The sequence below is a fragment of the Anoplopoma fimbria genome, chromosome 4 (genome assembly GCF_027596085.1).
Source record: "Anoplopoma fimbria isolate UVic2021 breed Golden Eagle Sablefish chromosome 4, Afim_UVic_2022, whole genome shotgun sequence".
Classification (NCBI taxonomy): Eukaryota; Metazoa; Chordata; class Actinopteri; order Perciformes; family Anoplopomatidae; genus Anoplopoma; species Anoplopoma fimbria.
In genome coordinates this window covers 14,879,659-14,901,879 of record NC_072452.1, presented here as the reverse complement: position 1 = coordinate 14,901,879, position 22,221 = coordinate 14,879,659, and the positions used below count along the sequence as shown (strand labels likewise).

Genomic DNA, 22,221 nt, shown 5'->3' with positions numbered 1-22,221 from the left:
GTTGTAACATGCACACTTTACTGCATCTCACAATAGATCCATGCCAGCACATAGACAAAATGGTGTACAAGATATCCTCTGACAGCAAACCCCATCAGCTGTGCAGCCAAGCAGAAAGCATATCTCTGCTTTCATATCTAAACTGATCCCTTTCTGTTTCTTTATTATGACAGGATCTTGTCAAGAACCACCTGATGTACGCGGTGCGTGAGGAGGTGGAGATCCTCAAAGAGCAGATCAAGGAGCTGGCGGAGAAGAACAACCAGCTGGAACGGGAGAACCACCTGCTAAAGAACCTGGCCAGTCCGGAGCAGCTGGAGAAGTTCCAGTCCCGCATCCCGACGGACGCGCTGCTACCCCTGGACAATCTGAGCGCTCAGATGACCCCAGACCAACACCAACACCAGCAGCAGCAGCAGCAGCAGCAGCAGCAGCATCAGCCCTGCAGCCTCAGCGCTGGCTCTGCTGTATAAGTGGCTCTGCCTTGGGGCGGGCAGAGCCACTGTCTCTTTACAGTAATGGACCTCCATTTGAACGTAAGCGTTTCAAAAATCGCCGCCGCCGAGAACCCCTTCGCACCAGTGAAGGTGAAGCATCGGGGCTGTACATGACCGATGGGACACAAAAGACCTGTTGACACTGACAAGCACAAAACAGAACTTAAGACGCTCTGACCGGTGCGGTGTCAGGCCCCGGCCTCCGATACCGTCCGACTCTTTCTCGTAGTCTCTCTGTGTAGACAAAAGCGCTGAGAAATAGAGAGAGGGCTGACTAGGCACCGACGAGGGCTTGCTTCCAGACGGCATACCCGCCGAGCTGAACCCCGTCCAACAAACACCCTTTGCTCTAGAGAGTGGGGGGTGAGGAGGTGTTGATCGGGCTGGCCCTGCAGGTGCTGACTTGGAAAGTGTCGTGGAGCTTTGCTTTCCCCCGCTCACCCAGAGGAGACCCGTCTAAAGCGGTCCTCCATGTCTCAACGAGAAGAGCCCTACATGTGGATTTGGTTTCCAGGACCTCCCCCCCCAGCCACACAGTTCATCCACATAACGAGGACTTTTCCTGTTCCTACAATGTATTGCTCATGTGTTTATGTACATCTAAGCAAAACGATAATAATCATCAGGATAAGCTATAAGGCAACAGAGGTGGAGGTTAACGCAGTATAGCCGATTAGAGCTGATGGACTGCTGCAGTAGACTGTGCAGTATACTGTAATGATTCATGAAATGTAATCTTGCATTGCCAACAGTTGGGGCTTGCTGCTTATGGGGGAAATTAATCCTGCTATATCTTCTGTTTTTGTTTGTGATTCTGAACAAAAATCAGTTGTTTGTTTAAAAAAAAAAAAAAAAAAAAAAAAAAAAAAAGCATTTGTACATTGGTCCTTAAAGACTATTATTGTAATCTTGGAGGACAGGCATATGTGCCCTCTTTTGCTCCTCACAGTAAAGGGTTAACTACAATGTACATAAAATCTGAAACGTCCTGAGATGAACGTAGTGGAGATGGCGAACACAACCCAAAGCCACCATTTGTTGCTGCAGATGCACTCCTGATTTTAGCAGCGTCGTCCAGTATCTGGTCTGTTACTTGCTCAGATGCCGACTGGAAAACAATGGCATGACAACAGTGCCTGTCCTTTAGTAAGAGAGGAACACATTTCCACGCCGAGCTCTGTTGTTGTTGTTGTTGTTTAGCTACCAAAGACTTTTTTTTTTCCCCCCTTTTTTTTTTTTTCCATTTTTTTTTTTTTTTTTTTCTTCCTCACAACAACTGAAGCTGAGCAAACCAGGACCATGTGTGAAACTTCACAGGGAGAAGACTTGTTTGTAGCTAGTGCTAGAGTTTTTTATGTGTTTTGTAAAGATAACGGTATTGTTGCTGTAACGTATCCTCGAAAGAGTTGTTCACTATGGTGTTTGGATACAACTGCACATTTGCAATAAACCTTATGTTTACATAATACAGTACGTTCACACTCTGTCTTTTGTTCATCAACTGCGCCCACATAGCTTTTATTGATGTGATCTAAAAAATGAATATATGTGACTCCACCCCAGACTCAAAGTTAAATGCATGATATAATGTTGAAAATACAGTATATATTTAATTTCTTTACCTCAACAGCCTATAGTTTTTAAGCAGGTGTAGTTAATGCTAGGTAACATTTTTGCAGGAGCAGTAATGGAATAACACTAACATCACTAGAACAGATTTTTTCCCTCATGGTAGTATTTATAGAGGTTGCATATTCTACGCAATCGAGAAATGTATTCTCTGGAAATCCAGTCAAGGAAGACGGATAAGGTAGCTGCAAAAATACCCACGATGATTTCATTTTCTGGTGCTAAAATAAGAGAAACTGTGAAATCCTTCTCATCTGAATTCCAGGGTAAACAACACATTGTCTGTTTGGAAAAAACTGACCTCCATTGCGAGATTTAATACATGATATTCATGCCAATTTCTGCTCAGCATTGTGAATTTGACGTCAGTGTGATGAGCGGCATGTGATTTGTAAAATTCAACACAATGTTGCAGTGAACCACAAGGCTACTTTTCATTTAGCTTGTTGCTCCTGAGAATGAGGAAAGACTTCGTCTCAATGTCCTTCTCGTTGAGACTTTGAAGAACAACGAACACAAACTTTATTTTTTTCTCCGCAAAGTCAAAAACAGTGTGACCACTAATGACACTGAAGTAATAATAGCTGCTTGCCAGAGGATTTGAATCTGCCCCAGTGAAAAAAACAGTTTGTCCTAGTCGCATTTCCCTTCAGACAGATTGGCAGCCAGTCAGTGTGTAACTAGATATGCTGCGGCTTCCCTGGTGTTTTCACCAGGCTCAAATCCATCTAGCGCTGAGAACAGAGAGTCTCGGCTCGGCCCCAGATTCACCGCCATATATATCAAATAGCACCAGAGAAAACACAGTGTCTTCCCCATTGCTCAATTTTACCCATGAAACTATGGTCACTCCCAAAACAACTGAATCTATGTGATCAATGTGGCTGCTCTGAAATACTTTGTGCGTTGAACTAGTGGCAGGCAGGATTTGAAGCGCATTGACTGAGGAGGACATTTGTTTAATGTAGCAAAGAGAAGGGGGACAGCGTAGACAAGATGATTGGAGTCAGTCTTTCTCCTTCTTATCCAGATACCCAAACTCCTTGTGCATTTCAATGAAGGAAGGCTGCAGAGTCGGCTAAAGCAGGAAGTCGTACTGAAGTTTAATCATACTTGTGCCTAATGGCTAAGGCAGCCTGAAATACAGTGGAAAAATTCCTCTGGCTGCACAGCTAGCGTGCACATGCCACAGGCTCTAGAGGCTCACAAAAAGTCTGAGGACAATTTGGACTTTGATTAGATTTTTGCTTTAACACTAGTTCTGTCATTCTATTTTGGGAGCCGTTTAGGAACAGTGTGTTCAAGTTGAATCATCAATCAAACATTAATCGCACCCCTGGTTAAAAGCTCACTAGCTGATGTGTAGGACGTGTTCACAATAATTGGTAAATGACTAAAGGATAGCACTTATTTCTCGCTTCCGCCGGACTTTCTAATAAGGCAAAACGAAGCAGATCTGAGTCGAAGCATTAGTGATTACACATTATTTCTTATAAATATCATAAGTGTGGGAGCCTTAGGCGTGGAGTTAAACTTTAGATTGCTTGAAACCAGGCAGCCAGAGAAGAAGAGTTTGTGTTGGATGGCTTTTGCAATGAAAAAAAAAAAGAACATCTGTTTTGGATGGAAATTCAGGGCTTGTGCTGGGATGAGCGGGCTCTGCCTCAATGTGGTAGGGATCGCATGCAGGGGAATCATTTGGTCCGACTGATTTGATGGAGACATAAACAACTTGTGTGTCCTCTGATTGTCAGAATATTCATCATGTCAACATTAAAGTCAATACTGCCATACTGTAATGCAGTATCATGCTATTTCCAAAGCAGTTCAAAAGAGCTGCAAATTGTTGATGACAGACGCTTATATAATATGGAAAATGCGCTGTTATTGCTCTCTCATAAGAAAACCTGGTTACTTGCTTCAGGGACACAACACTTTACACAACTAAAAAAAACATGACTTCATTAATATCTTCCTTAACACATCTTATTTTATCTGCTGACAGGGCAAAGTGACCTCTTTAAGGTAGCTGTTAACATTGACCTCTGTAGGAGAGAGGGTCAAAGAACAAAAGACAACACAAAAGTTCAAGCAGGGGTCGGTTACAACCTGTCAGAGCCAGATTTATTAATCTATTTATTTCTGCCTGGTCATGACTGTGTGCCGGTAACGGCTTCATCCGTATGATGCCGAGTGGACACAGCTCTTTACTCAAATGTACAAAGTTCAGCCATCCAGACAACGACTTAAAACCTTGGCTAACCATTTGTATATCTGATGTAGCTGTGTGTCCTATTACACATCTATTTTTATCCACATATGACCTGATGGGCCAAGAAGTAATCATCAAAGTTGTCAACATTAGAAATGAGGCCAGAGGGTTGACATGTGTGGGTTTTTGGCTGATGATTAGGAAAAGAAAAGTGCTTGCTCAGCCTAGATTATGGGAAAAAATAACTGTTAACATAAAATTGTTTGGGATTTAAAAGGTCACAGGTGATGAATATTTTGAGACATCCTTCCTGGACGTTACATCGGTAGCATTACTAATGCTATTCGGAGAAAAAATATGTCGAACCCATGTGACCCTTAAAAACACACAAGGGAGTCTGTGGTTCAAGTGTCTGGAGTTTGTCATGCTCCTAAAAAGGTGAATGGGAGAGGAAGATGTTTATTACAGCCGAGGATGTTGAATAGTCTGACCTAAATACGAGCTTTCGGTTTGATTTATCATAGCTAATAAATCTATCATTTTTTTGTTCGAAACAGTTCACTTGTGATGAAAAGAAAGTTGTATTTTAAAATCTTGGACTGAAACATTTAAACTCAAAATGTATCAGGAGGTGTAGTTTTACCAAAATCATAAGATAAAACATATTGAATCCCTTTAGGTAAGTTTTCTTAGAAAAACTCAGCATAAAAGACAGCTAGAATAAATTAGAACAGCTAGAATTGTAGTTGTTTGGGTCTATTGGGGCTATTGAGTGAGAGATTCCCTGACAAACTTGTTTTTCCTCTCGATGCCGTCTGCTGTGTTTGTATCCCCACTGATCAAAGCCGCTTTGGAATGCAGCCAGCTCAGGACATCTTATTCATGAAGACAAAAGGTCAGGAGCCACTGGTTTGGGATTCATGTGATATCCCGGTTCATGGCACCACTGCACAGCAAGAGCCTGCACATAATGTAGAGCCCCGCTGACCTCCACACTAACATGTGACACATGCAGGGTCAAAGGGGAGATGGTTGAATAACCTGTTTAATACTGAAAATGTACATTTCACAAGCTACGCTCGTTCATAACAGTGGTCACCAATCATAAGATTGTCTTTATTATTGTTTGATATAATAAAACACTAATACAATTTCTGTAAAATAAACATTACATTAAAAGATCCAGGATTATCTACTTCTAAAAAAAAATTTGGGAAATTAAATGAAAAAGTCTGACAACCAATATACTCTAGCATAAGATTTTATGGGAAGTTGATGTGTATTCAGATTTTTCAAGACTTGTAATAGCTAGAAATCAAGTTAAAAACACTCAGAACGGCCACATTGTGTGTTGCACACTGCAGTTCAGTGCTGCACAATTGTAATTCTGTAAAATTATTGATTATTAAAATCTGTTATATGTGACACAAGCAATAAGAATGCAAGTGAACATTTTAACAAATTAAATATATTAACGTTTTTATTCTTGGCAATATTTAAAGATGAGGGTGGTGGCTCTGCCTTCAGTAAACCTCTATTAATGTACAAAGACAGTTGTGAGTTTTTGGAAAAGTTTACTGCAGCATGTTTATGGTCATACTTCTACCTACCATAACAATTATTTGTTTTTGTTTTGGGGGAATTATGCAACTCTCCCTCCTCCATTGTGGTCTATTACTGTGACTGTGTGTGGTAAACATCCCTTGTCCTCTGCACTAGTTTTGGCCCATGTGAAGAGAGCTGTTTTCAGGAAGTTTAAGACGTAAACAAGGCAGGAAATAAACTCCAGACAACCTTGGGAATAGAGTTGTGTTATAAAGTTTGGGTTGTTCGTTTGGGTTGTTCATAAACACACGATAAAGAAAAAGAAAAAGTGAATTAATAACATTTTGAATACCGTCTGTGGAAAGATCATACAAAGTGTTCATTGGTCATGGTCCTTGTGGTAGACAGACTTTTCGATTATAAAATATGACAGCATCAATAGAGACATTTGCTACAATTTAATGTGCAGGCTTTAGAGGGTTTTCTTCCCTCATTTACCAATTGAGCCATTGTACCTTCTTGACATCTACATAATGTTCCCAAATCCAGGTTTAGTCTCTTTTCATTATGTGCTGTTAGGCGGAGACGGCTGGGTTGCCACAGAAGCAAGTCACGAGAGGACATGGCACGCATATCAAAATAGAAAAACAGATGACTATAGTAGCAATCATACTGGGACTGTCCTATTTCTGTTTAGAAGGGGGGGAACACCTTCCTTTGTTGTGACATGTGAGGCAGGAAAAAACTGCTCAAATGTACTCTATTTAAACATTTACTCTCTTAACACTGTTGTAGTTCAAACATACTTTGGTGATGAATCTCTACTATACATTTAATCAATCCAAAGTTTTGGGTTACAAATGTATGTTCTAAAAGTAACGTGCTTCTTCGTTACAAATGGTATTAAAAAATGTTTTCTGTCATTTTGGTTTGCGTGCAAAATCTTTAGTTATAATATTTTAAGCACAAAGGCAATCGGCAGAAGTAAAAAGCTAACGTTAGGCTAAAAACAAACTATGACTTCATGTCACCAAAACTAAGCTAATGGCAGATTAGTGTTCAAAAGTGAAATGGAAATCATATATTTTAATGTTTATACCTGAGCTTTTGCGACTGTGACAAGTCAAAAAGTCGTTTGAAACAGTTGCAGTCCAACAAATGAAATGGCTGAAATGGCAAAAACAAAGCAGTTAACCCTGACATTTAGACTTGTCATAGCAGGAAAAGTACAGGTGTAACTAATACAATCAACAACAACTTACACAATACAAGGACGGTGTAACTGGCTCAATGAAATTGAATTAAGTCGTTAGAAATGTAATTATTACTCCTGTGCTTTTCCTGCTATGACATGTCTGCCATGAAAAAGGCGTGCAGTTTAACAGAGGACGATGTTTGACATTTTTTTTAAATGGCAGCAGTTCACTGACTACAGTAGCCAAACATTTGCAAACTTTGTGTTTGCTACAAGACTCCTGCAGTCATGCACTTCTGAATATGGAGTGGCTGAACAGAATTTAGTTATTTATAAGATTTCCATGCTGTCTTGTGAATGTTTACTTGATGTCTGGATCTGTGTTTTAAAAAAAACACAATCAAACATTGTGCAATTTGAGAGAGAAAGTATTGTCACAGTCACACATGGTCCCTGCTGGTTATAAAAAACATCTGTGGAATTTAGTTAAACATGGTGCGAGGAAAACACATTTTCCTATGTTTGATAAGAACACAGCTTTAAGATATGCGATCAGTGGGCCACGTGTTCTGTAGATAGCGTTGTTCTCATGGTTTAAGTGAGCTTGAAAGAGTCCTCTCAGATGGCAGTCTTGTGAACACTTACAGTTCCCATATTGATTTCTTGGAAATTCACAAGGGAAATGTTGTGGAAAGAAGAGCATGCTGACTCGGCAGAAGTTCCCTTTTCCCAGTGCTTTCCAATTTCTCAACTCATCTTGCGCAAATACGTCTCAAAAATGACAAAATTAAAATGTGTGACCTGTCATTTGTTACATGAGCACAACAGACAGCGTGGAACAAAAATATTTATTTTTCCACTTTCAAGTCTTCTCTCTGGGGCCTGTCTGACGTGTTGACGTCCCAAAAGTCAAAAGGAGGCAACTTGCATGTCAAACAGTCGATGACAAAACTTTGCACAAACAGCAGAGAGAAGACTTTACATAATCTAGTTTAATCTGGACCCTGGCGTCGCAGTCGTGAACAAACACACAGGGTCACCACACACAGGCTCACCACAGCACACACATCCTTTAAACAGAATTCAATTTCATGTATAGTTATCATTTTAATGATTATAATTATCCTTACAATTGTTATTCCTGTTGTCGTCACTATTATTACAGTACAATACAGTGCAATATCACTATATTATAAATAATATTTGTACTGTTGTTTTTTTTTGATTAATATTACATTTGAATTCTATATACATTTAATTTAATGTATATTCCCAAAGTTATCTCATATACTATCTCAATATATAATATTCCATAAGAAAGTAAATAATGACTTGTTTTCACCCTGCTACAATGCTGGCAACGAATCCAAAAATTGGGCACGTATGATTGAATCCCATAATATGAACACATATAATTAAATCATATAATTACACACTGTGTTATTGACAGTCTGAGGCATTTTCAAAGTTCACACCTGTCTTGTCCTGTTTCTAAATTGGGAGGCCGCCTCCTTTTGGAAGACAGAACAGCGTGTTCTCTGATGCTTTATTGCCTTCCTGTGGTTTTCCAGGGTTGTGAACTTTATGAGGGTTGCTTTACAGCCGTTTAACCTGTCCCCAGCTGCGTGCAGCTATTGTGGATCAGAGAGGATTGTTTACTAGTGGGCCAAATCTCTCCATTCCTATATTGGCAGCTCCATGATTATGTTTTTTTATAAATTACGAGTCAGACCAGTGCTGTTCGTTTATAGCGTGCTTCGTGCTGCTGTTACATTCCAACGGTTATTTCCCGCAGATGCATTTATGTAACGTTGTAACAAACGATCTAAATTAAAGGATTTCTTGACTTTCAGGAACCAGGTTGTGTTATGAAAAATACATTACAATCAACATGTGTAAATTATGTATAAATGCACATGAAATCTAAAATAAATTTAATAAAAAAGCAATTGCAGCTGTGTATCAGAGAATATACCTGACCTTTGTCTTACTTAAGTTGTTCCTCTTCTTTTCTATCCTACTGTATGCATTCACATTCACATTCACACTCACACTCAATTACCCTTGATCATCGAAGCAGAACACTTTGACAGCCGTCTACATCTCCCCTTTGTTGTTGTGCCTTTAAACTACTTTTGCCACCCTGAATACGAAATGTACTTTTCACTGCTGACAGCAATTTTGTAGCATTTAATCCCATGAGGCAGTTCATGCAAAAATCAACCAAGTCTGAATTTAACTTGGATGAGTGATTTTACATGGGTTGATTGAATGATTTGTGTATGTGTTACTCATTTAATCTGCATATGAAATGTGATTATAATAATTTGAGATGACTGTCCCTGCTAGATTACTTAACATTATAATTTATTACTTTTCATTAAGTTATATTTATACTCTTTCAGTTGCATTCATACTAAAACACATTTGAATAATGAAACCTGATGCAGATTTGATGAATATACAATGAGTTGACTGGAGTCAATGTGTTTGAGCAGAGCCGTTCACACATTGTGTTTATTACATAACACGGTTTATTGCCAGCAACACAAATGAACACATTCAGAACCTCCACCCCAAGTGTAAACGAACATGTGAACACACACTAGACTCTTTTACTCTTTGTTCCACATGATACCTCAGGGCAGTTACACTTATAATGTACAGCCAAACACAAACCCTCCTCAGTGCTTATAGAAAAAGTGACAATAACAGTATTCATATCAGTTAATAAGGCGACAACCTCTGCATTTTGAATGTTAGAGAATGTGACCATATCAAAAATACAGGGTTTTTTTATACTCATGAAGAATGGAAAAGACCATGTAAATGTGCCTTATATTTCTGAAAGTGATTTCAGTGCTTCAGAGCTTTAATTAAAATAAGTACGATGCTGCCAGTGTAATGTATCACTGATAAACATGTGCATGTCCACAGCCTCTTTGATCTGTAAATCATTTGTCATCAAGTGGTGTCGCTTAGCTTTGAACCTACGAGGTGTCGATTTGCAGAGGAGGCCCATCAGCACACGACATTCCCAGCTGCTCGGGTTCAGGTGACTGACAGCCCGATAAAAGACGGCCGACGGATAACAAACTGTACCTGCAACTGTAGGCGTGTGAGGCGCTAATAGCACCAGTGTGAAGAGTTCAAGGGGTTCCTAGGGAGCAAAAATGTAATCGGCACCCAAGAAGTTCATATTGTACATACTCCAAATATTATAATACACCTTGCATAACCTGAATTGCAAAATAAAAACCTGTCACTGGGTCACAGATGAGTTAAAACTAGAGAGGTAATACTCCATGTGCAATGCATTATTTTTAGTACAAAATGTTCCTTGTAGAAAGAAAACCACATGAAGAATGCATGTTTTGTTGGAGGAATGTGCAGAATCAGCAACACTATTTCTGTTTTATCATAATGTCATTGCTTGTCATCTAATGACACCTTTCACTTTGCCTCATTTAGAAGTATTGCCTATTTAAGTAATGTTGTTGTCACCGCTTTGCCTCCCAAACTGCATTTGAAAGTGTGCTGAACATTGTGATCTAATTCTCGGCCTCCGTTGAGCCACAGTTGCAGACGAGAAGGTTAAAAGTATAAACATTACTTGGCCTGAACTCAAGGAGAGCCTCAACGCTGTCTCGGAGGCGGCAAGATTGCCGTGGTATGGAAAAAGGGGGATACACACATACACACATGCACACAATAAAAACTACAAGTGCTTTTCTACATTAACTCAAACACATATGTCTCACCACATGCGAACCAATCATACACAAATGCGACCAAGCAAACACAGCCAAACACACAAACGAACACATGGTGCATATTCTCCAGTGCACTCAAGCTGAGGCTTATGCAATGGTTATTTAGCAGAGAGGTCACAGACATGCAACAGATTTTCTAAAGTTTCAAGAGTTGACCGTCAACTCCGACCATGAATTTTGATTAACCTCCAAACACATCCTTAACCTATGATATCAGAAGGTGCGATGGTGAGAAAAACCTGTAAAGGTCAAAATAGAAGACAGCAAAAAATTCTGAGATGCAGGACAGGATCCACTGCAAGGACAGAAAAGTGTCCAACAAAAACAACAAAAAAATAAATAAATAAATAAATGTCTGTCTGTTAATAACACATGAACTGTACAAACTGAAACAAACCAACTGTATGGATGCTTTAGGCTATACGGTTACATAAATATGTGAGCTTATTCTCCTCAGCAAATTCTTCACAATTAAATCACAAAAGGTGCTCCATACCTCAGGTGCGTCCAAAGTAGCTGTTGCGCACAGTGAACGCAGAATAACCATTTGCACCTATAGGCACTTCAAAACTACAACCTTTTGTCATTGTGCTTTCAAGTGGTGGTGTGAGGTTAAGTCTGAAATAATGGGTTTTGTGTTTCTCTTAAGACTTTTAGGTTTTACAATCTCTTTCCTTAGAGCATAGATTCCAAACAATAGCACAAAAGAGCATGAAATGTTTGTAAATACACTAAACTTAAATCCTGCTGGAATTGTCCTTTAAGAAGTCCTCATTTATTATAAATGATGCATTGTTTATTTATGATAATAATAATAATTATGATGCAATGATGCAGATGCAAAATAATTAACAAAAAGTAACTTATACTTCTCTACATTTAGGTTGTGTGTTCACAGGGTAAAGAACAGAGCCGCTCAGAGCAAACAATACTCAAAATGAACACAGACAGACAAACAGTCACTTTCAGGCTTGTAATCAACAAATACACTGCACGCAGAGTTAAGGCATTCAAGGAAACAAAAACGGCACACACAGGCACATGCTTACGCACACCTGCTCCTCGAATCAGCTCTCTCGTACTGGGTCACTAATAACTCACTCCACACGTAACACAGTGTTTACTGACATGGAGTGAATTTGTCTTGTCACCTCCTAAATAAATCCACAGAGATAGCCTTGGGCCTCTTAAATGTATTGGACCATTCTTGCCAAGGGCATAAAAGTGACAGCTGTCTGAATATGAGAATATGATATGTGATATAGTATATATACCAGAGTGTTAGTGAGATCTTCAGAACGTGCTGTACTGTACAGTACATGCTGGATGTATGGTATAGATGTATATATACAGTATGTACAAGCTGGATATGCATAGACACCTCCGTGTGACGAGGAGTTGTCTGTGCATAATAACTCAGACCTTTAACCTATAACTCTTATCTAACCTCTTTAGGTCGGCCAACGTGCCACTTCAGCAGGTTGAACAGCTGAAAAAAAAGAAAACAGTTGTTAAAATGAAAAACTCCAGACGTCATTTCAAGAGAAACTTAATGGCAGACCACCTATAGAAAAAGTATAAATAGTTATTTTTACTTGCAGTCCCTTTAACTAATTATTTCAATTTGGTTTAACCTACCATTATAATACAGCCAATAAACAAAACTAAAGTAAAAATTCAACATGCATATGCATCAAAAATAATGCCGGTATTATTGTCACAGATTTGCAGCTAATGAAACTTTAACAAAGACAACTACATGACTTCAATTTTGAGGTTGAAAAGGTTTTGAAAACACAGACTCCTCAAGTTTTCAAAATAGAGATTCACACAGACAAATACATAGAGCAGAATTCATTGGAAGGCCCCATAACTCATAAATCACTATGATGCAATTTTCAATCATTTCTAAGAATTGAGCCTTGCTGCACAGACAACCTGAACAGGGGTGATGCCAGGTAGTTCACTGCCCTCAGAGATTAAGATGTATTTGGCATCATGTAGATTTTTTTTTATGCTGACTCGACTCTGGACCAGAGAGGCACAGACAGTTTTTTATCAGATTCATTGTGCTACCCATGAAGGCCAAGGCCAGGCAGTGTAGCGCAGTGGATTGATACTGACACGTTGACCATCTACTAGGTCACATATGTTTTTCATCCTAGGCCTGTCGGCAGAACTGATGCATGTTTCTGTGGCAATATCACACAATGATAAAACATATCAGGAAGCGCACAGTGAGGTGATCTGCTGACACAGTTGTCTGTGGTTTTGGTAATTGAGTCGAAGGAGAAGAAAAGAATGTTGCACGACGCGGTATGGACGTGTGTGTGCAGGTGCCAGAGTAGAAGCACTTTCTTTTTTCTTTTTCTATTGGTGAAGCAATTTGACAAAAAAAAATAGATATAGTGACATAAACATGGAAGAAAGACATAAAGACAGACAGATGATAACAAAATGCACTTATAATGACATAGTTAATGAAATGATAAGAGTCCAGGAGTATAGATTACAATTTGATTGGGTTATGTAGGGTGTGTGTGGGTATGTGTTTGTGTGCATGTTTGTATAAGAGGCAACGGTATACGTCCTAGTAGTTTATTAGATGTGTGGCAGAAAGACAAAAGATTTAGAATTGTTGCAATGGTAATAACTAATTATATGCTTTAACAGCAATATCCTAATAATAATGATAATAATAATAATAATAATAATAATGGTAATAATAATAACAACAACAACAACAACAACAACAATAATAAAAATAATAATGATAATGATAATAATGATAAGCAACACTTTTCTCAATGCACAACAAATAGTGTATGGGATTGGTGAAACATGGCTCAGACTCAATTTTGGATAGAAACCATATTCATTTTCTGTGAAGAAATCTTAACAAATAAAAATTGAATCAGAGCGAAGATGAAAGCAGCACTTTGTAAAGAATATTATATGCCTCCCGGGTACATTGCACGGATTCTGAGAGACATCATGTCTACATCACAAAACAAAATGTTCATCTTGCCTGCAGCCTTGTCATAGGAAATGCACCATGAAATAGCTAGTTTAGATCTTTTCATCTCTGGTGGTCCATGTTGTTTGTACGCTGCAGCCAGAATCAGATTATGTGTTTTTCATAGTTGAGGACTTTGCTGAGGCTTAGGGCTCAGTTTTGGTCAATCTATATTTGGTAATGGATGAATGGGTCAAACAGAAAGAGAATATCTTTCCCATGCATGCACAGCAGGCCTAAGTGGAATTCAGATTCTTATGTAAGACGGCTTTTCCCTTTTTGACTTGTCACGCTTTGGAAGTGCAGTACCCTTCTATATTTTATTACAGTACTGAAACCAGAACACAGTAGAGGTCAGATGTGTTGATCTAGCTCTTTCTTTCTTTCTTTCTTTCTTTCTTTCTTTCTTTCTTTCTTTCTTTCTTTCTTTCTTTCTTTCTTTCTTTCTTTCTTTCTTTCTTTCTTTCTTTCTTTCTTTCAGGCCACTTCCTTCCAGAACAGTCAGATCACTGTTGTGTTCATTTGCCAAAAAAGAAAACCTTTCCCCTTTTCTGGGGAAGGATATTCAAATCAGTCCAGCGAAGTCTGTGTTGCATAACCTCTAGGGCAGACAGAGCTCAGAGCAGAGACTGTCTAGCTCAGCAGACTCAACAAGCTTCACACGCAACACTCCCCAAGTAGAGGGTTAGTGTACACATACCCTATATGTGTGTGCTTAAGTGTGTGTTTAAGTCTGGCCTGCTTTGCTTTGTTTGCTTTTATTACCTGACTGAGCTGCCTACTTTTTATGATACCATTATATAGGTCACTGGAAAATACAAATGGCTCAAACCTAACATTACAAAGATTATTTTGTCATTAATCTATAGTATGTCAACATTTGTCTGTTATCACGTTCTACAGGAAAAGATTTTAAATGCCAGTGATAATATTAAGCCTAACACCAAAAGATCAGAGGACAAAAAAGCAAATAAAGAAATCACATTTGCAATAGCCATTTGTTTTAATTTGGCTAAAAAAAAATCCATACACAGTGGATCAATGCCTGCACCTCGTGCCTAAATGGTAAGGAAATAAATATTTACATGAATTCAGTGACTAGAGACGTCATGCTCATTGGATGAGTTAATGTGTAGGATCTTTCTTTATAATTTACTGGAGGTGCACTACATTATAAAGCATCATATATAACTCATATATAACTGAGGCCAATACTGCAGCTGTTTCTAGTCTCTAAGAGTCTGATTCAAGGACTTCATACAGAAATAGAATGAAGGAAAGTCATGAATGCAACAGACCCTGTGTGGTAAAAACAACATATGGAAAACTACAATGGCTGTTTATATTCCCTAAGGATTTTTTTTTCTGTTCTGCTCCAGTCAAATAGGGTCAAGGAAATGTTAATAGTTCCGCCTCTTTGTCCTGGTGGCCCTACATGGATGGATTGTTCATAGCAGGCTCAAACAGGAGCAAACATACATTTTCATTTGAATGTAATTGATAATTTGACTTCAGAGATACAGTACATGTGCTTGGTGAAAATCGAATAGCCAACATGTGTCCTAAATCAGTTCTGTTACAGTGAGAGGAAACTATAGGTGTTGTAGCATCAATAAAATATTGTATAATGTATAAATAAAGCCCTGACTGAGACCTCAGTACCAGATTGTTTTGTTTCAATTGCTCGATGCCATTGTTATTCCCTAATATCTGGGCTATCTATTAACAAAAGGTTCTCACAGTATCACTGAGATGAAAATAAACTCAGGAAAGATTTGAAATCCTCCTGGCTTTTCCTGGTGCTGCCTCGGCTGTGGTGTGTGACTCACAAAGCACTATTCAGGTCTGGGTTTTCAAGGAGTTTCCTGAGGGAAAACTATTCTGGCCTACTGACAACAAAAAATGCTCTCTCTCTCTCTCTCTCTCTCTCTCTCTCTCTCTCTCTCTCTTTTTCTCTTGTGACCACAGGGACTTATATAAGTTGGACAGGAAGGATCACCAGACTACTTCAGATTCATTTTTTCTTGGCTGTCGAAGCACCGGTCGCACACTGAAGAGTGGGTTAACTCCCTTTTAATGCAAAGGCTAGCTGTTTGTAACTGCTGTGGACAGAGCCTCTGCCTCTGAGTGTGATACCATATCCTCTCAGGAGATACTGGGATCCTTGGTGATACATTACTTATCAAATAAATGAAAAATTGGAATATCAGTTCACATATGTAGGCTGCACCGTCGCATCCCAAAAGGCCAAGCAGGCACGAGGGCGATACTTTGGCAAGATCTGGGAAATTATTCATGAAAAAATAGCAATAACTTCAGTCTTGCTTGCTCATGCAAGGACCATAAATTGCTGAGGAATGTTTCAATCACCAAGTTGGATTAGCTTCGAGGGGAAAAAACCCCCAAAAACCAATGTGAGAGTAAGGAAATACTGCAGCATGTCTTAGCAACCTGAATTATCAGAATTGTCTGAATCCAATAAAGATGAGAGTATTGAAGTACTTCAAACACAGAGGGATTCATTGTTGTTGGGATAGTTAGCGAGGATGCCTTCAAGTCTGGTATCAGTGAACCAAGAGACTGCTCGCGAGATATTATCCGCTCTCTGGTCTTCAGTTCTTTAAGGCTATTTAATGTTATCTTGGATTTGGATTGGACAACCGATGAGGATAATTTCATCAGCTGCAATGACAAATGATTAGCTAAATATGAGTCACATGAACAGAAAACTACGTAGTATTTTTTGGCAAATTTATTTCACTTTTTTTCTCCCTCCACTGAATAGTTTTGAAATTCTGAAGTATCATAACTGGAAACAAGCTTATTGAATTACTTTCTGAGACATAAATTAGAAGAGTGATACCACACTTACATGTACACTTCATTTGACGCGAGAGCCGGGGGACAGTTAGCTTAGCATAAAGACTGGAAGCAGGGGGAACTTGCTAGCCTTAAGGTAAGACAAATAAATCTTAGTCAGTGTGAAAACAACAAGTCATTTTTGGGGGGTAATTTCCTGGCCTGTTTCTTGTCTGGAAGCAGTGACATGCTGGAGTTTGGACTTTGGGAATTTGATACATGTGAGCTGCACATCGCAGCTGTAAATGTGTTCATTCTAGAAACAGTGAATCCAAACAGGATCCCAGTATAAACTTTACCCTTCCACTTAAAGTTGTGGCATGTGACATGCTGTGGTGTTGGATGAACTAACTTCACATGTTAACTTCACACTAATCTCTGGCTCAATTGGTTAGTTTTAGGTCATGTGGATCACAGATGAGAGAACATTCCTGCTGACCATCATTGGGTTAAACGTGTTTGAGTGGCGCCGATGCAAGGTGGACTGGGTGAGTGGTTTTTTTGTGTAGCACAAATATAATAAACAGATTAAGGTCATGGTTTCATATGTTTCTCTTATTTGTCTTCCTCCAGTGTCCCTGCATTAGTTATTGGCCCTGTGTCTCTGGTCAAACGCTGTCAGTAGTTGGTGCTTGGACAGTCATGGCCCCCAGACTTGAATAATCCATTCCATTTAACAGAGCAGAGGTCAGTTTCTCTTTTGTCCCGCCACACTTACTGTGTGAAAAACAGAAGCATGTCTGGACAGTTCACTCAGTCTTGACTCATGACTGATGACAGAATGCTTAACATATCATGTCAGTATCATCAAAGCCACTGAGTATTCCATATATACACCTTTTTATATCCACCCTTATGTCAACAAAATACATACATATGGGTTATGGATACTCATACTGTATATTGCTGCTACAAATTATATACAAATTTTGTTGTGTGTTGATCAGTCACACAGATCACACTTTTAGACAATAATGTATCTATAAAGTTCAAACCATAAGCAAACATTTGGACTATTTCATTGGATGTTAAGAAGCTGATGTGGATTTGAGTTTCACTGCTGTTGGGTGAGTTCATTCACACTATTCTGTGCTTCTGTGCATAATCTGATCCAAAACTTGAAAGCGGATCACAGCAAAGTTTAGCTCTTTCTAAGACCCTGCATAAATTGCTCAAATGTGCTTAACACTGCAAATAAGTACATTTGTAAATAACTGACACTTTCCCAGGGTGCTAAAGAGTCCTGCGCAGCACTTGATCTAACCTTCACAAGCATGTACACACAAACACATGCAGCATAAATACACCCATGAATTCTGATGATTCATTTGATCAACACTCATCTATACTCTGTTGGTTTTATTTGAAGAAGGATACTCAGTTTTAAAACAAACACCTGTCGTCTAAATTTGACATTTAAAAGCATGTCCTGAAGACTTCTTCAGTTAATTCACTCTGTTTATATGCATAACGAATGTCATTGAAAGGGGGAGACATTCTGTTTTAATTTGGTATAGAATGCATGGGGCGTTTTATATCTCCATTTAAATTATTTTACTGGTTGGGAAGAGAAACACAACAGACATTAAAAGATTACGCCATGCCTTTTGGATTTAACTGAAAAGACCTCAAAGTTTCAAAGTCCTAAACACACCGAAATGCATCCCATTTATATACCTATAAAGCTAGTCAACGCAAACAGCTGCTGAACTGGCAGAAAGCATTTTTAATGGATCCTGAATACAACACATGCACAGTAAAGTGTTTGTGTGCGTCTGAGCAGTGGTGAAAGTGTTATTTCTCATCAACTTTACAGTTATTTTACTATCCACCATATAACTAATTGCCAAATCTAAATTGAGATGCAGAATCCAACTCTGCTGTGGTGAAAAACAATCTTAATGAAAACCCCCTCCCCATGACCTACGTCGAAGATGTTGATGGGATTTGCTGCAAAGTTGTCACGCTACAGACCAAATGTGTACACAGTGTTCACAGACAGAGAATGTCATCCTTGTTGAAAATGGCCTTTACCCGTGTATGATTGCCTTCATTATACAACAGTGGAGGCTCTTGTTCATAGTTGCTACGACTGCATCATTGTGAGCCACTGAGTGCTGTCTGATAAGGTCCCATTGCGTCAGTCAGGATGAGTCACTGGCTGGTTATGCGTGAAGTGTAGCTTTGTCCAAAATAAATAAACAAACAAAAAAGCAACAAATTGAACAAGTGAAGCTTTTGCTTTAGACGCTGTTGTGCTTGAGGATGGTTGGTTGTGTGAGTGGGAAGAATGGACCAGAGTGCAGGCATTGGTTTCCCAGAAAAGTTAAATGTAGTCAGACCGGCCACAAAAAGGAGAAACAGACCATTTCATTAGGTTTAGCACTTAGGATCCTGTGCAGACAGGTAATGAGAAAAAAACCTTCCGGTACACAAAAGACTGGCCTTCCTCCATCTTCCTAGAGAGTGAAAAACACAGGCCCAATCCCAATGTCATCCCCTAAAGCCTTAAACCCTGAACCCTCAGGGACTCAACTGACATCACATGGTTCAGTTTGAGAGGCATCAAGGACTTGAACTGGTATAAATACTTTGTGACATATCACATTACCTTGATGACACCATGTTGTGTACATTTGTGTTTTTTTTTTTTACATGTTTAACTGTCTGATCTGAATGTGTTCCAGGCTCCGGCCTTACAAGAAAAGAGGTCGGCTAACTGTCAAATAATCAATATTCACTTTCAATAAGCAATATTAAAAGAAATGGTTAATAAATAATAAATGTTTGTAAATTATTCAGATTTCATGTGTTTTTATGTACCATCATTGATCCTTAATGTTACTGTGTATATTTAATATGTCAGGCTAAACACTCATGTGCCGTCCTATTTTATTTTATTTTACGCCTCCAGGCTTCCCCTGGTTACCCGGTGTAAGATTGTCACAACTCCATGATTCGTGGGTAGTTCCCTCAGGCTAAGTCTGCAGTAATACAAACTTACAGGAAGCGTGCATAAAGGGCACACACTGTTTGTGAGAGAGCCTTCACACCCTCAAGGACTTTGTGGAATGCACTTCAAAGTCTGTGAGAGTGTGAGTGTAGACATTGGGATTTAGCCACAGGCCAACCAGTTGGATGTCTTCCATGACTTCTTATACCCTGTCACCTGCTGTCTGTGGCCAATCAGGGAGGATTGCTAGAAGATGTGACAATTGAATCCAAGTGGCATCAATCTCCTTTCATTTAGAGCCAATTGGTAGTCAAAAGATGTTAATCAAATATGTCCCCTCCAAAGGCATAAGCAAAACATAAACATTTTTAGGGAAGTTGAGAAACAAGTAACATTCCGTTCTTTGGAACTTAATAACATTACAGCAGAAAGAATTACCCACAAAGATGTTTTAAAGGGGAAGCGCACTCATTCTTCGTAAAGGGTCAGGCATGTCAGGAAATGTTAGCCCACCTTCAGAAAACCAGCGTGAGCACATAAGTGAACAAGCTTTTCTTGAACGTCACAAGTTCAAGGCTCATATCAATGTTGAACAACTGAGCGAGAGGAATGTGCACCTTTCTCTCAGCATACATACCAAAATCAACTCAAGAAAATTATATATCGAGAGTAGAGAAAATAGGTTTCATGAAAGAAACATTATCAACAAATATGATTTTGTTGCAGGAAAGCTTTGGGCTTGTTAATAGGTCAAAGTAACTGAGAGAAAAACAAACCGTACTCAGCAGCCTGGACGGCCTGTTGAGGGAACAGTTGATGCTAAATTGAAGCACTGTTGTGCCACATAATATACATTTTTACATTGATATTCATTGACAGTAAAGGTTGAACTGGTGGAAGATAATGTTATGGTGGTGATCATTAGATAAATTCAGCCATACATCATTTTAAATGTTATAACTGATCAGTGGTATCCAGTGAAAATGTTCTGTAAAAGTTGCAGGCTCTATTCAATAACAGAGTATTACGTTGTTTGATTATGTAATAGCTTCTATTTCTACCCCTGAGGCTGTATAAGGATTAGTCAAATGAACAATTAAATTGGTTCCCATACTAGTGGGATGTTTATCAGAGACTGGTGGTGTTGGGGTTTAAGTGTTCACCCTTTGGTGTCCAGCCATTGAAGGAACATCTTGCATCACCACCAGCTGTGGCTAAGTTTAACCTGAATGGCACAAAGCTGATTGCCAGATCCAGATAAGTCTGGATAAGCATGGAGATTACATTGCTTTTGTAATCACAAATGTATGGTATTTTGCTTTAATTGTCTCAAAATAAAGTATCAAACTAAAAAAACAGACATATCAGCAGACATTTAGACATCTCACAATGTAATTAGACCGCCTTAACAGACACATTTCAAGGCTTAAACATCTGCATCTAGTGTCGTAAATGACCTCAGGTAACACTTTAGCTTGAAGTTCTCATTACGGTAGGGTTGCAAACTTCAGATCTCCTGACTCTTAAAATAATACGACTAAAACCCAAATAAAAACAATGGAACATGTAGAGGTCTTGTTGGCTCTTTCTTCTCCTCCCTTCGGGGGGTTTCAGGAGTTGGAGTGGGGAAAATGAATCAACAACTACACAGTTAAGAAAGACAAAAGTCACATTGTCTCTGTGGCTCTGCTGATCTTTTCATACGTAGGCAGCAGCAGGAGATCTTGTTATTTTTGGTTCATATTTTCCAAAACAAAATCTTTTAAAAACAAAATATAATGTGCTGTGTGCAATTTTTCCCAACAGCAAAGAGTTTAGTCGACACATGTATACTCATAACATCTGCTGTCCTGGTGCTGAGGGAAATCCCATAATTCTCTGTGGAGGGGAGCGCCCAACGCTTCCTACAGGGGTTTTGGTTTGTTGATCTAGTGGGGATAAATGTTCTATTAAGAAAGGCAATGACTGTAATTTAGAAAAAACTATAGGTTAATTTTAAACCTCACTTGTGTTTTGCATGTTGGTGGCCCAAAACAAGAGTGATGGGTTAATTGTTTAAAATTTAAGGGCTTTAAAACCTCGAAATCATGTACTGTGACGCCCTTACAGTAAATTGCAAACTGCACAGTCATGTTTAACAATCTGCCGGTCTTTCATCTTTTTATGAAGTACACCACGGCGATGAAACGCTGCACGATCCAGTTTAGCTCAGTAGCTATTTCTCAAGTTGTAATATCTCACTTTTTGCACAGAGTGAAGCGTCCATTAGTGGCAAATCTGCACTGTAATTATTGTTTACTGTTGAATCATACAGTAATAGGTCTTCAAAAAAAAGGTTTGTGTAAAACAAAAGAAAAGCTTACTAATGTACCCTTTGCATGTTTTTGTTCCATTTCAGTAGACATACCCATCAGGTGGTGGAATAGCAGCAGCGTTACAGCCATAAGAAGTCACCTTGTCTGTGAATCGTTAATTGGGGATTTTATGGTTACTACGTAAGAGATTCCATTTAAGCTTATACAAGCAAAAAGGGTGCTACATT

General features: G+C 39.0%; 1 protein-coding gene across 2 annotated transcripts in view; it reads left to right on the top strand.

The window, feature by feature from the left end:
* tsc22d3 (TSC22 domain family, member 3) overlaps nt 1-1,965 on the top strand; it is a 33,158-nt gene extending 31,193 nt beyond the window's left edge. For both annotated transcript variants that reach the window (XM_054597185.1, XM_054597186.1), the window contains exon 3: nt 174-1,965. In XM_054597185.1, the coding sequence (XP_054453160.1) occupies nt 174-473 (300 nt within the window). In that variant the 3' untranslated portion in view covers nt 474-1,965. The remainder of the gene's footprint in view (nt 1-173) is intronic.
* The last annotated feature ends 20,256 nt before the right edge of the window (nt 1,966-22,221 follow it).